This window comes from Hemitrygon akajei, chromosome 8, assembly GCF_048418815.1.
Source record: "Hemitrygon akajei chromosome 8, sHemAka1.3, whole genome shotgun sequence".
In the NCBI taxonomy this organism is placed as follows: domain Eukaryota; kingdom Metazoa; phylum Chordata; class Chondrichthyes; order Myliobatiformes; family Dasyatidae; genus Hemitrygon; species Hemitrygon akajei.
The window spans coordinates 175,085,450-175,098,463 of record NC_133131.1 but is presented as its reverse complement, the minus strand read 5'-3'; the positions used below and the strand labels follow the sequence as shown (position 1 = coordinate 175,098,463).

At 42.4% G+C, this 13,014-nt stretch overlaps 1 protein-coding gene across 12 annotated transcripts in view; it reads right to left on the bottom strand.

Moving 5' to 3' along the window:
* Positions 1 to 13,014, bottom strand: part of hsf1 (heat shock transcription factor 1) — a 177,765-nt gene that overhangs the window by 102,510 nt on the left and 62,241 nt on the right. For all 12 annotated transcript variants that reach the window (XR_012100083.1, XR_012100082.1, XM_073055148.1 and 9 more), the window contains exon 3: positions 11,830 to 11,966. Coding sequence is in view for 10 of the 12 variants with exons in the window: in XM_073055148.1 (XP_072911249.1) it covers positions 11,830 to 11,966 (137 nt within the window). In the remaining 2 variants the exon portion in view is untranslated. The remainder of the gene's footprint in view (positions 1 to 11,829; positions 11,967 to 13,014) is intronic.

Below are 13,014 nucleotides of genomic sequence, written 5' to 3'. Positions count from 1 at the left end.
GATGTATTGAGCTAATGGTTCCAGATATAATGTGAAGAGCAGCAGTGACCATGCACAACCCTGTCTCGTGCCTCTTTCTAGGGTAAGACTCCATTGATTTTAATCCTAGCAGTAGGGTTGTCATATAGTACCTTTATAGTTTTAATAATTGTGTCATGGAAACCAAATCTATGTAAAACTCTGTAAAGAAAATTCCAATTAACCGAATCAAATACCTTTTCAGCATCCACGCTTATCACTATTGCTTCGATTTTATTTTTTTGTATATGATCCATAATGTGAAGTGTCCTTCGTATATTGTCTTGTGTTTGGCGTTGTATTAAACTTGTCTGATAGTTATGTATTAGTATGGGTAGAAACTCTTCTAATCGTTTGGCCATGATGGAGGTAAATATCTACAATCTACATTAAGAACGGATATTGGTCTAAATGACCCACATTCCATTTTATCCTTGCTTTCTTTCGGTATAGCTGAGATTATCGCTTCCTTCCAGCTGGGTGACACTTGTGCCTTTTTTTAGAGCCCAGTTCAGAGTGGGGAGTAAGACAGGAATTAACTCATTTTTAAATTCTTTGTACCACTCTGCCATATACCCATCTGATCCTGGTAACTTGCTTAACTTAAGCCTACTAGTTGCAGCTTTTATTTCAACTTCAGTTGTGTCAGCAGTCATCGTTATATTTTGTTCTTCACTTAAAGTGGGTAACTCTAGAGAATTCAGGAAGGTGTCAGTTTGAGTTATGCTTCCCCCAGAACTTTGGAATATAGTTTTGTAAAACACTTCAAAAGCTTCTTGAAATTCACTTAACTTATTTTTTTTTAATCATTTTTGTTCTTGGATCCCTAATTCTATATTTTCTGCTCTTTTTTTTTCCAGTTTCCACAGCAGTATTTTCATAGACTTAGATCCACTTTCATAATGTGCTTCAGAAACATGAAATTTTTCCTGATTTCTTGTGTAGCCAAACTATTAATTTCATTCTTAATCTTTTTAATTTCCTCTAATGTATCCTGTGCCAAACTCAATTTGTGTTTTTTTTCCTAGTTCCTTCAGCCTATTTTGTAATTCCTCTAATGTTTATTCCTTTTTTTTTCTCTTACATGAAGATATCGCTATAATTTTCCCTCTTAAAACATCCTTCAGAGTATCCCATAGAATGGGAGGTGAAACCTCTCCATTATCATTGAATTCTAAGTAAAGACCAATCTCTTTTGTAATTTGTTCCTTAAAGTAGGGATCATTGAGTAGACATGAATTTAGTTTTCAAATAGCATTCTTTGGTTGTAGATCAAAATCAATAGATAAATATATAGGTGCATGGTCACTTACATCTATTGTCCCAATTCCACAGGTGTTTATTTTGTCTTTATCTTTTCCCAAATGTTATGAAATAGTCTACTCTTTATATACAGAATGGGGAGCAGAATAATGAGTGTAATCCCTTCTGTTGAGGAAAAGGTCCCTCCATATATCAATTAGACCAACATCCTCAAAAAGAGTATTAATTTTCTTATGTTAGGAATTTGTTTCATAGGTTTTTCTATTGGAAGAGTCTAAACTTTGGTTGTAATTGTAAATTTAAGTCTCCCCCACATATCAGGAGACCTTCTGTTTTCATTACCATAATATTAGTAATTTTCTGAAAGAAACTAATATCACTTCCTGGGGATGCGTATATATATTCAATAGAGTAACTGAATTTCCATCTATATTCCCCCTTACCAGAATATATCTGCCCTCGTCTCCCATTTCGAATACTTTTTCAAAATTTAGTTTGTTTGAGATAAGAATAGCAATTCCTCTCCTATGTCTTGATTTGTATGAGGAGAAAAACAAATTAGTGAAGCCCACTATCTTTAGTTTTCCATGCTCATTATCACTTAAGTGAATTTTCTGTAAATATACTACATGGGTTTGTTCTTTTTTTCATTTTGGATAGAATACTACTACATTTGATTGGATTTAACAGCCCATTGACATTAAAAGAAATGAATTTTCCTTTGTCCTTAGCCATGCGTATTTAACTGTCAATATATCATTAAAATTAGCAGAATAAAACTTAATCGATCTACTCCCTGAACAAATAAGAACCAAGAAACATGAATAATAAAAGAAAAGGCAACGAAGGTGTGATTCCAAGGCTGAGGTCTCTAGTAGATGACCCTGGGTTGAGCTAGAGGAAACGTCTAGCTGTGGGGGATAGCCCCTCCTACCTGTGAGTTGAGGGCCCTCATTACAGTACCCATAAATGTACGTGAAAAAAATCTATATCCATTACACAGAAAAGATTTCCCTGTTTATTCCTCCCATATATATATATATATATATATATATATATATATATATCTTCTCATTTAGGTGGGGAAAAAGAAGTGAATGAATAAAAAATAATTGAGTAATATAAAATCCACATTATAATAAGTATTTCTCGAGGTCGGTATAGCACCGTCTATTTTTGCTTCCGTTTAGCTTATCAACATTTTTAAAGTTAGCCAAACCTTATAGTTCTTCTGGAGAGGGTGAGGGCTGTCTTCGGAAAACTAGCAAAAACATTTTCACCAGTTTATGCGTGCAAAGGTTTGCAGATCAGCAGTGACCCAACATACAAGAGTTTTCAGGCATTTCAGAATTTTCTCATCTGGAACAGAATTTCCAGAGCTCCAATCAAGAGTAGAAGAAAACTCACAGATCAGCAGTTCATGAAAGTCCTTGTTCCAGTATTTTCATACATGCACAGAAGCAAAGAATGCACAAACATCGCATCCCTGTGTATGTACACTGACCTAACTCATCTTGGCTATTTCATCTTTTCTCTCTTGCTTCCTTTCATTTAACACGAGAAAGACTGGTGGAGGAAAGATGTACAGTGGGTTCAAAGTAAAAAGTACATGTATGGCACCATTTATAACACAGAGATTCATATTCACGTGGGCATACTCAGCAAATCTATAGAATAGTAACTATAACAGGATCAATGAAAGGTCAAGCAGAGTGCAGACTGTGCAAATGTAAATATAAATAGCAATAAATAATGAGAACATGAGATAACAAAATAAAGAGTCCATAAAGTGAGATGATTGGTTGTGGGAACATCTCAATGATGGGGCAAGTGAATGTCATTACCCTTTTGTTCAAGAGTCTGATGATTGTGGGATAGAAACTGGTTTTGAACTTGGTGGTGCCAGTCCTGAGGCATTTGTACCTTCTACCTAATGGCAGCAGTGAGAAAAAAAAAGCATGCCCTGGATGATGGAAATCTTTGATAATGGATGCTGCTTTCCTATGACAGTATCTCATGTAGATGTACTCAATGGTTGGGAGGGCTTTACCCATGATGTACTAAGCCAAATCCACTCCCTTTTTGTAGGATTTTTCGATCAAAGGCTTTGGTGTTTCCATGAAGCAGCCAATCAACACACTCTCCACCACACGTCTATATAAGTTTGTCTAAGCTTTGGATGTCATGTCAATTCCAGTTGATTGGGAAAAATCAGCAGCAGTACATTTCGGTTCAAGTGGCTGCTCCGATTAGCCAGAGTTTCATGGAAATAGTTAAAAATGTATAAAAAAGAAAATGTAATAAAATAAAATACAGGACAAATTAGAACACTAACAATACTACTAAAGTACTATAAAACTGTATTAATTCCCAATAGTCACTGACGGAGGAATTCATCCAGTGTATGCTGACATTTTCTTTTGATTTGACTGTAAATGAACAAAATCAACATAAGAAACTTAGCACAGATAATGGACTGCTTCCATACGATGCTTTTGACAACTGCATCCTCCAAAATCTTCATTTTCATTGTAACATTCAAGATGATTGTCGATACCTTCAAATTCTTTGTAGTTCCTAACCTGCTGAAATAGTGAAATTACTTAATTTTCACTCCTGGCCATTTCTGGCACCTCCAAGCCTGAATACTTGAAAATGCAGAAAGCAAAATAGTTTGAAATGTCTTCCAGCTTATTTCTTCCCAACTATTAGTGACAAAAAAACATTGCATTTTGAACACAAGCACATGCAACTGACACTATTTAAAAACTGTTTGCTCTAAGCACATGACTGATGCTAGTTAGAAACTGTTTGACAAGTCTCTTGCCCCAAAGTGTACCAAATAAACAAAGGGAATTGTTTATTCCCAGCTATTTTCTTGATTAGTTGTTATTCTTTAAGAGTTGTCCCAAACAAGCAGCTGACCTGATTAACCAGAATCCACTATAATTGACCATAAGACATAGGGACAGAATTAGGCCATTTGGCCCATTGACCTGCTCTGCTATTTTATCATGGCTGATCCATTTCCCTCTCAACCTCATTCACTTGCCTTCTCTCGTAACCTTTCATGCCTTTCATGGATGAAGCTGCACTCAGGTTGGAGGAACAACACCTTATATTCCTTCTGGGTAGCCTCCAACCTGATGGCATGAACATTGATTTCCCTAACTTCCGTTAGTGCCCCTCCTCCATTTCTTACCGCATCCCTTTATTTATTCCCCACCCCCTTTTTTTCTCTCTCTGCCTCTTTCACAATCACTCCTTGCCTGTTCTCCATCTCCCTCTGGTGCTCCCCTCCCTCTTTCTTTCTCCCTAGGTCTCCTGTCCCATGATCCTTTCCCTTCTCCAGCTCTGTATCCCTACTGTCAATCACCTTTCCAGCTTTTAGCTTCATCCCTCCCCCTCCTGTCTTCTCCTATCATTTCGGATCTCCCCCTCCCCCTTTCAAATCTCTTACTATATTTTATTTCAGTTAGTCCTGGAGAAGGGTCTCGGTCCGAAATGTCAACTGTACTTCTTCCTATAGATGCTGCCTGGCCTGCTGCGTTCCACCAGCATTTTGTGTGTGTTGCTCAAAAAGCTGTCAATTTTGTCATCCAAATTATTGGCATAGAAAAAAAAGCTGTCCCAACACCCAACCCTGTGAAACACCACCAGTCACTAACAGCCAATCAGACAAGACTCCTTTAAATCTCACTCTTTGCCTCCTGCCATCAGCCAATGTTCTATCTATGCTAGTACCTTTCCTGTAATGCCACGGGCTCTAATTCTGCTAAGCAGCCTCATGCGTGGCATCTTGTGAAAGGCCTTCTGAAAATCCAAGTACATGATATCCACTGATTCTCCTTTGTCTCTTCTGTTGTGTACATACATCTACTGATGTCTCTGGACACATCTTCAGTGATGTTTCTGGAATCATCATGTGTTTCGGGTCTTTCAATATCATACAGCCTCCTCCAGGTGACCCAGCCGGGGCTGATCATACCCCAGCTTGTGTCCAGATGGCGAGCTACTTATGACTCCATGGCTCCCCTCTTTTGAGCCACAGCCATCTTGAGGCCCTCTCTGCTGCATCGGTGGTACTGCGGATGGCTCTCCTCTTCCTCTCTCCCTCGATGCCCAAATTGCTGAAGGCTCTAAGCTAAGGAACAGGCTGCAAATCCCCTACAACCAATCTCCACTAGGAGACACGTCGCTCTCCATCCAGCCTGCTGACAGTTGCTGACCAGGTCTGCTTATTATTTCCTCAGAGAGTTCCGAGAGATTTGTCGGGCAACATTTTCCCTTAAGTAAACTATGCTACTGGCCTATTTTTCACATTATTCCAAGAACCCTGAGACCTCATTCTTAGGAATTGACTCTAACACCTTCTAAAGCAGAGGTCAGGCTAACTGGCCTATAATTTCCTTTCTTCTGCCTCCCTCCCTTCTTGAGCAGAGTGACACATACAATTTTCCGGTCCTCTGGAACCATGCCAGAATGTAGTGATACTTGAAAGATCCTATCATTACTAATGCCTCCACGATCTGTCCAGCTACCTCTTTCAGAAAACTGAGGTGAAGTCCATCTGGTCCAGTTGACTTATCTATCTTCCAAGCATCTTTTCCTCCATAATACCAACTACACTCTGTTATGACCCCAGCCCCCTCCTTTGTGAGAATCACAAGAGCCCTAGTGAAGGGGGGGGTCAATGACCCAAGAGAAGAGAGAGATACGTGCGGTGTCCCTCGTTTCACGGCGAGGCAAAAGCTGCCGACTGTGGTCATTGTCTCGTGGAGACACCTTTGTGAATTGGGAACTGTACTACGTGTATACCCTCAGGGCAACGTGGGTGGAGAGACGGAGAGAGATTGCATCATCCCAACCTGATTGACATCTGAGACCCCGAGAGCTCAGATAAAAGAGGGATTGTAAAGATGGCCCCCCAGACGCACCAGAAGACACGCTGGAAATCCTGTGACAGCGTTTAATAGCGACAGCCGGTGGGGGGGGTTCGTGTGCGTCTTTTCCTTGCCTGGGATTGGCGACCTCACCACGGAAGAACGGCTTAGCTACAGGAGAGGCCACAAGTGAGCGGCCATTCCCCAACGAGATGCCGACGGATCAAACTCATAAAGGTTGGAAAAACCCGCCGGGTAACTGTTCCATTCAATCTCTATCTCTCTCTCTCCAACAAAGTGCACCACCGCGACACCCCAAAAGACGGCAGCTGGTGGGACTGCAGTGACCGCAAGAGACTTTTAGATATACAGCGGACAATATATACATTAGCCCTAGACAACGATAGAGCTTATTTCTTATTGATTATTACTATACCTGCGCTTTAGATTGAGTATTGACGACATATGTTATCTGAACGTTTGTATTAACATTACTTTTGTGCCCCTTTATAAATAAAAACGTTTAAAAATGGTACCATCAGACTTCAGCGGACCTCTCTATCTTTGCTGGTAAGTGATCCAGTTACGGGATCCGTAACAACTCATTGCTGTCCCGACAGTCTTGAATTTGTGGCACACTACAATATGTACCACAACCTCTGGCTATTCTCCCTCCCACTGCAGGATATCTTGGACGCGATCTGAAACATCCTGGAGCCTGGCACCTGGGAGGCAAACTTCCATCTGAGTTTCTTTCCTGCGTCCACAGAATTGCCCGTCTGACCCCCTAACTATAGAGTCCCGTATCACTACTGCCTCCCTTTTCCTTTCCTTATCCTTCTGAGCCACAGGGCCAGACTCTGTGCCAGAGGCACAGCCACTGTTGCTTCCCCCAGGTAGGTAGTGCCCCCCAACAGTACTCAAACAGAAGTACTTATTGTCAAGGGGTACAGCCACAGGGGTACTCTCTAATACCTGACTCTTCTCTTTCCCTCTCCTGACTGTGACCCACTTGTCTGTTTCCCGTGGCCCCGGTGTGACCACCTGCTTATAACTCTTTTCTATCACCACCTGACCAGGCGAAGGTTATCGAGCTGCATCCCCAGTTCCCTAACTTGGTCCCTTTGGAGCTGCAGCTCAATACACCGGGTGCAGATACGGCTGTCAGGAGGCTGGGAGACTCTAGAACCTCCCACATCTGACACCGAGCACAGAAAACTAGCCTCGCACACATACTACTTCCTTTCTGCTATTAACACAGTTAAACCTATCTCCCCTCATCCCATTACCCACTAAGCCCGTTGAGCCAAAGCCCTATCACTCCGCTGCCCGCTGGATATGGCAGTCTTCTTTTTAAACCTTTCCCACTCTACTGGCTGATGTCACACGCCTGCGCAGTTTTGTCTCTCTTTTATTCCGAGTAGTAAAACTGCCTACAGTCCAGAAATCCTTAGTCGTTTACCCACAGCCTTCTTGCTCCGAATCAGTTGATGTTTTGGGCTGAAACTCTTCAGCAGGACCCTTGACTCCACTGTAATAGTCATACACTCTCTTAAACTGTAGGGAGAATTCTATTACATTATGATCACTGCTTCCCAAAAGGTTCCTTTACTTTAAGCTCCCTTATCAAATCCTATTTATTACGCAACACCTAATATAGAAATACATTTTCTCTATTGGGCTCAACCACAAGCTGCTCCAAACAGCCATCTCATATGTATTCTGCAAGTTCCTGCTCTTGATTTTCCCAATTTACCTGCATTGACCATACTTAATGACTATCGTAACATTGCCCTTTTGACATACCTTTCCTATCTCCCATTGTAATTTGTAGCCCACATCCTGGCTACTGTTGGAGGCACGCACATAACTCCCATTATGGTCTTTTTACTCTTGCAGAGAGGGAAATCAGCCAAAATCTAATGGCGATGCAGACTTGATGTGTTGAATGGCCTAATTCTGCTCCTCTGTCTTCTTATGGAAGAGGGAAGAATGCAACACACACACACAAAATGGTTTAATTAAGACAAAATAATGTCTTACTATCTTTCCTTTCAGTTAGTCCTGACGAAGGGTCTCGGCCCAAAATGTCGACAGCGCTTCTTCCTATAGATGCTGCCTGGCCTGCTGCGTTCTACCAGCATTTTGTGTGTGTTATACAAAATGGTTAGGTAGCATCTATGGAAGGAATAAGCATTTGATATTTTGGGCTGAAACTCTTTCATCAGGAATGGAAGGGAAGAAGAAAGAAGGCAGAATAAGTAGGTGGAGAGAAGGGAAGGAGTACAAGCTGGCAGGTAATATGTGAGAGCAGGTGAAGGGGAAGATGAATGGGTGGGGGGGAGGAGGGGAAATGAAGTGAGAAGTTGAAAGGTGTTGGAACCGCTGCTTTTTACAATGTATGTCAATGATTTGGACTATAGTATTAATGAATTTCTGGCTAAATTTGCCAATGATACAAAGATAGGTGGAGGAGCAGGTAGTGTTGAGGAAACAGAAAGACGGCAGAGAGACTTAAGATAGTTCAGGGGAATGGACAATAAAGTGGCAAATGAAATACAATGTCGCAAAGTGTACGGTCATGCACTTTGGTGGAAGAAATAAATGGGCAGACTATTATTTAGATGGGAAGAGATGCAAAGGGACTTGGGAGTCCTTGGGCAGGATACCCTGAAGGTTAACCTCCAGGTTGAGTCAATGGTGAAGGTGGTGAATGCAATGCTGGCATTCATTTCAAGAATATAAGAGCAGGGGTGTGATGTTGAGGTTCTAAGGCACTCGTGAGACTATACTTGGAGTATTGTGTGCAGTGTTGGGCTCCTTATATTAGAAAGTATATACTGACATTGGAAAGGATTCAGAGAAGATTCACGAGGATGATTCCAGGAATGAAAGGGTTACCGTATGAGGAACGTCTGGCAGCTCTTGGGCTGTATTCCCTGGAGTTCAGGAGAATGAGGGGGGAATCTCATAGAAACATTCTGAATGTTAAAAGGCCTGAACAGATTAGATATGGCAAAGTTATTTCCTTTGGTATGGGAGTCTATGACAAACGGTGGTGGAGCTGGATACAACAGGGTCTTTTAAAAGACTTTTGGATAGGTACATGGAGCTTAGAAAAATAGAGGGCTACGGGTAACCCTAGTAATTTCTAAGGTAGGGACATGTTCGGCACAACTTTGTGGGCCAAGTGGCCTGTATCGTGCTGTAGGTTTCCTATGTTTCTAAGAGGGCATGACTTCAGGTTGAAGGATGTACATGTAGAACAGAGATGTGGAGAAATTACTTTAGTCAGAGGGTGGTAAATCTGTGGAATATGTTGCCATGAGCAGCTATGGAGGCCAAGTCACTGGGTGCATTTAAGGCAGAGATAGATAGGTTCTTGATTAGCCAGGGCATCAAAGGGTTTGGGGAGAAGGTAAGGGAGTGGGGATGACGGGAAGAACTGAATCAGCCCATGATTGAATGGTGGAGTAGGATTGATGGGCCAAATGGCCTACTTCTGCTCCTGTATCTTATGGTCTTACGATAGGTGGAAGAGGTAAAGGACTGGAGAAGAATGAATCTGATAGAAGAGGAGAGTTGGCCACGGGAGAATGAGAAGAAGGATGAGAACAAGAGGGAGGCGATGGGCAGGCAACGAGGAAAACAAGGTGTAAGAGGGGAGCTAGAAAGGGGAATGGAAATAGAGAGAAGTGGCTAGGAGGGAGAAATTACTCAGAGTTACAGGAGAATCATTTGCTATTTTGATTTAGTATCGTGAAGGAATTATTCAGCTCTTCAGTGGCAAATGCCCTTTCAGTAGTGAATTGAATGACAATGACAAATCAAATTCATTGGCAATAGAACAATAAAGTCACCTCTTGGATAGCTCCAGCCCTGTTACTTTACTTTCATGCAACACCAACAACTGACAGAAAGTAAAACTTACAGGACCCTGATCAGACCCCACTTGGAGTACTGTGCTCAGTCCTGGTCGCCTCACTACAGGAAGGATGTGGAAGCCATAGAAAGGGTGCAGAGGACATTTATAAAGACGTTGCCTGGATTGGGGAGCATGCTTTATGAAAAAAGGTCGAACTCGGCCTTTTCTCCTTGCAGCGACGGAGGATGAGAGGTGACTTGATAGAGGTGTATAAGATGATGAGGCATTGATCGTGTGGAAAGTCAGAGGCTTTTCCCCAGGGCTGAAATGGTTGCCGCAAGAGGACACAGGTTTAAGGTGCTAGGGAGTAGGTACAGAGGAGAAGTCAGGGGTCAGCTTTTTACTCAGAGAGTGGTGAATGTGTGGATTGGGCTGCGGGCAAGTGTGGTGGAGGCTGATATGATAGAGTCTTTTAAGAGGCTTTTGGATAGGTACATGGAGCTTGGAAAAATAGAGGGCTATGGGTAAGCCTAGTAATTTCTAAGGTAGGAACATATTCGGAACAAATTTGTGGGCCAAAGGGCCTGCATTGTGCTGTAGGTTTTCTGTGTTTCTAACAAATTCCGAACTTCCACAATAATGATAAGATTGTAGCGATGTGCTACACACAGCGCTGAAATAACGACACGCAGTCCGTAAGTCGTTTCAAGACTAGTTTATTCAAACTTCGTGGCGCTGGCATTTAATCCCTAGCGCCCGCCCTCTCCGGGCGGAAATGACGTCAGAGGTGCATTACCAAAGTCTACCCCCGCGCGCTGGCTATTTGTGAGCCGGTTCGCCTGTGCACAAAGTGGGTCGCCACAAGATATTCTATTCTTTCTTGTGTTGCATGAACACAAATTAGAATTAAAAGTATCCTTGCAATAAGAAAGATACTATTGGTGCCATGTAGCGTAGCAGTTAGTGAGACACTATTTCAGCTTGGGGTGTCAGAGTTCAGAGTTCAATCTCAGCATCCTCTATAAGCAAATCTGTATATTTTCTCCATGGAATGTGTGTGTTTCTTCCAGGTGCTCCAGTTTCCTCCCACATTACAAAGATGTAATGGTTAGGAGGTTAATTGGTCATTGTAAATTGCCCTGTGATTAGGTTAGGGTTAAATCAGAAATTTCTCCAAGAGGACCACGACCTTGTCATAGGGGTTGGAGGCTTGTATGCCTCAATGACCCAGAGCTATGCTGGCTAGTGTCATGGCCTTGTGCTTCGGCTGTTGGTAGGGTCAACAATGCCAAACAGGTCAAAGGGCAAAGTCCAAACTAAGAGTGGTCTACTGGTCCTCCAGATTCGGAGATTCAACTCACCACCAACACCATACCGGATCAAAAAGTTACAGAAACAGCAGTGAAGAATCCTTCTATATCTGTGTGAGACAGTACAGACCTTCAGTGCTGCCCTAAATGCCAGTGGTATAACAAGCAATAAGTAAGTAAATCGGGGATTGCTAGGTATTGCGGCTCATAGGGCCTATTACGCGATGTAGCTCAATAAGTAAATAATAATCATTCCTCCAGAGAAACTCAATGTCAGCCAAGCATGGAATCTTACAAGTCATAGAGCAATGTGTTTGTAGTGGCTGATGCAGTGAGCAGCAGAGGTTTGGTTTGGAAAGAAACAGCGAGGACAGAATCGCGATAAGTTCTGTGGCTCTCAAGGACAAACTCTAGCAGGCAAAGTTGAAATCCAACACTTTACAAACAATGAGGAGAGATGAAAATGCATCAAAACTTAACTTGCACTTACATTTGTCACCTTCCTCTTGATATTTTCCAGTAAGTGTTCTTTGCCTCGGATAAAGTACATGTGTTGAAACTCTGTATCGTCCATCTCCGGCTTCACAAGGCCACCTTGTTCAATGTTCACAACTTTACGGAAGCCATCTAGATATTCATGGTGAGAAGAAACAACATTAGAGTAGTTACTTGCTTGTCCCCAGTCACCTGCTCATCATTCCCAGGGATAACAGCGTAATGCTAAACCATCAGATCCGATGACCCCTGTAAAGTGGAACTCTGCTTGGATTCTGTTAGATAAACACATCTAATTTCTCTGTTAAATACTTTCTCAATACATACATTGAAACATAATGCAGGCTTCCATTCTCCGAGCTGTATGCGGAGACAAAGCAAAGGCAGCTGATTGATTCTCTGATTCTTTGGCCACGATGAGGTTGGAGGAGCAGCACCTCATATTCTGTCTAGGTAACCTCCAACCTGATAACATAAATCAAAACACACAAAATGCTGGTGGAACGCAGCAGGCCAAGCAGCATCTATAGAAAGAAGTACAGTTGACGTTTTGGGCCATGATAACATGAACATTGGTTTCCCCTTCTCCCCCACTTTCCTCTTCCTTTATTCCCACTATGGCCTCTTACCTCGTCCTCACCTGCCTAACTTCTTCTTCTTCTTTGGCTGTTCATCGATTTTCAATGATGACAGGCCTGAGCAAGGTTGTATGGAAGACCTGCAGTTGCCCATGGTGCAAGTCTTCCCTCTCCACACCACCGGTTGTCCAAGGGAAAGGCATTAGGACCCATACAGCTTGGCACCAGTTTCGTCACAGAGCAACGTGCCTTGCTCAAGGACACAACATGCTGCCTCAGCTGAGGCACGAACTAGCGACCTTCAGATCACTAGACCGAGGCCTTAACCACTTGGCCACGCGTCACCTGCCTAATACCTCCTCCTGGTACCTCTCCTTCTCCTTTTTCTCACATGGTCCAATCTCTTCTCTTACCAGATTACTTCTCCAGCATTTTACCTTTTCTACCTATCTGACTTCACCTATCATCTTCTAGCTAGTCCTCCTTTGCCCCCCTCCAATTTCTAATTCTGGCATCTTCCCCTTTCCTTTCCAGTCCTGAAGAAAGGCCTTGGCCCAAATCTTCAACAATTTGTTCATTTCCACAGATGCTGCCTGAACTGT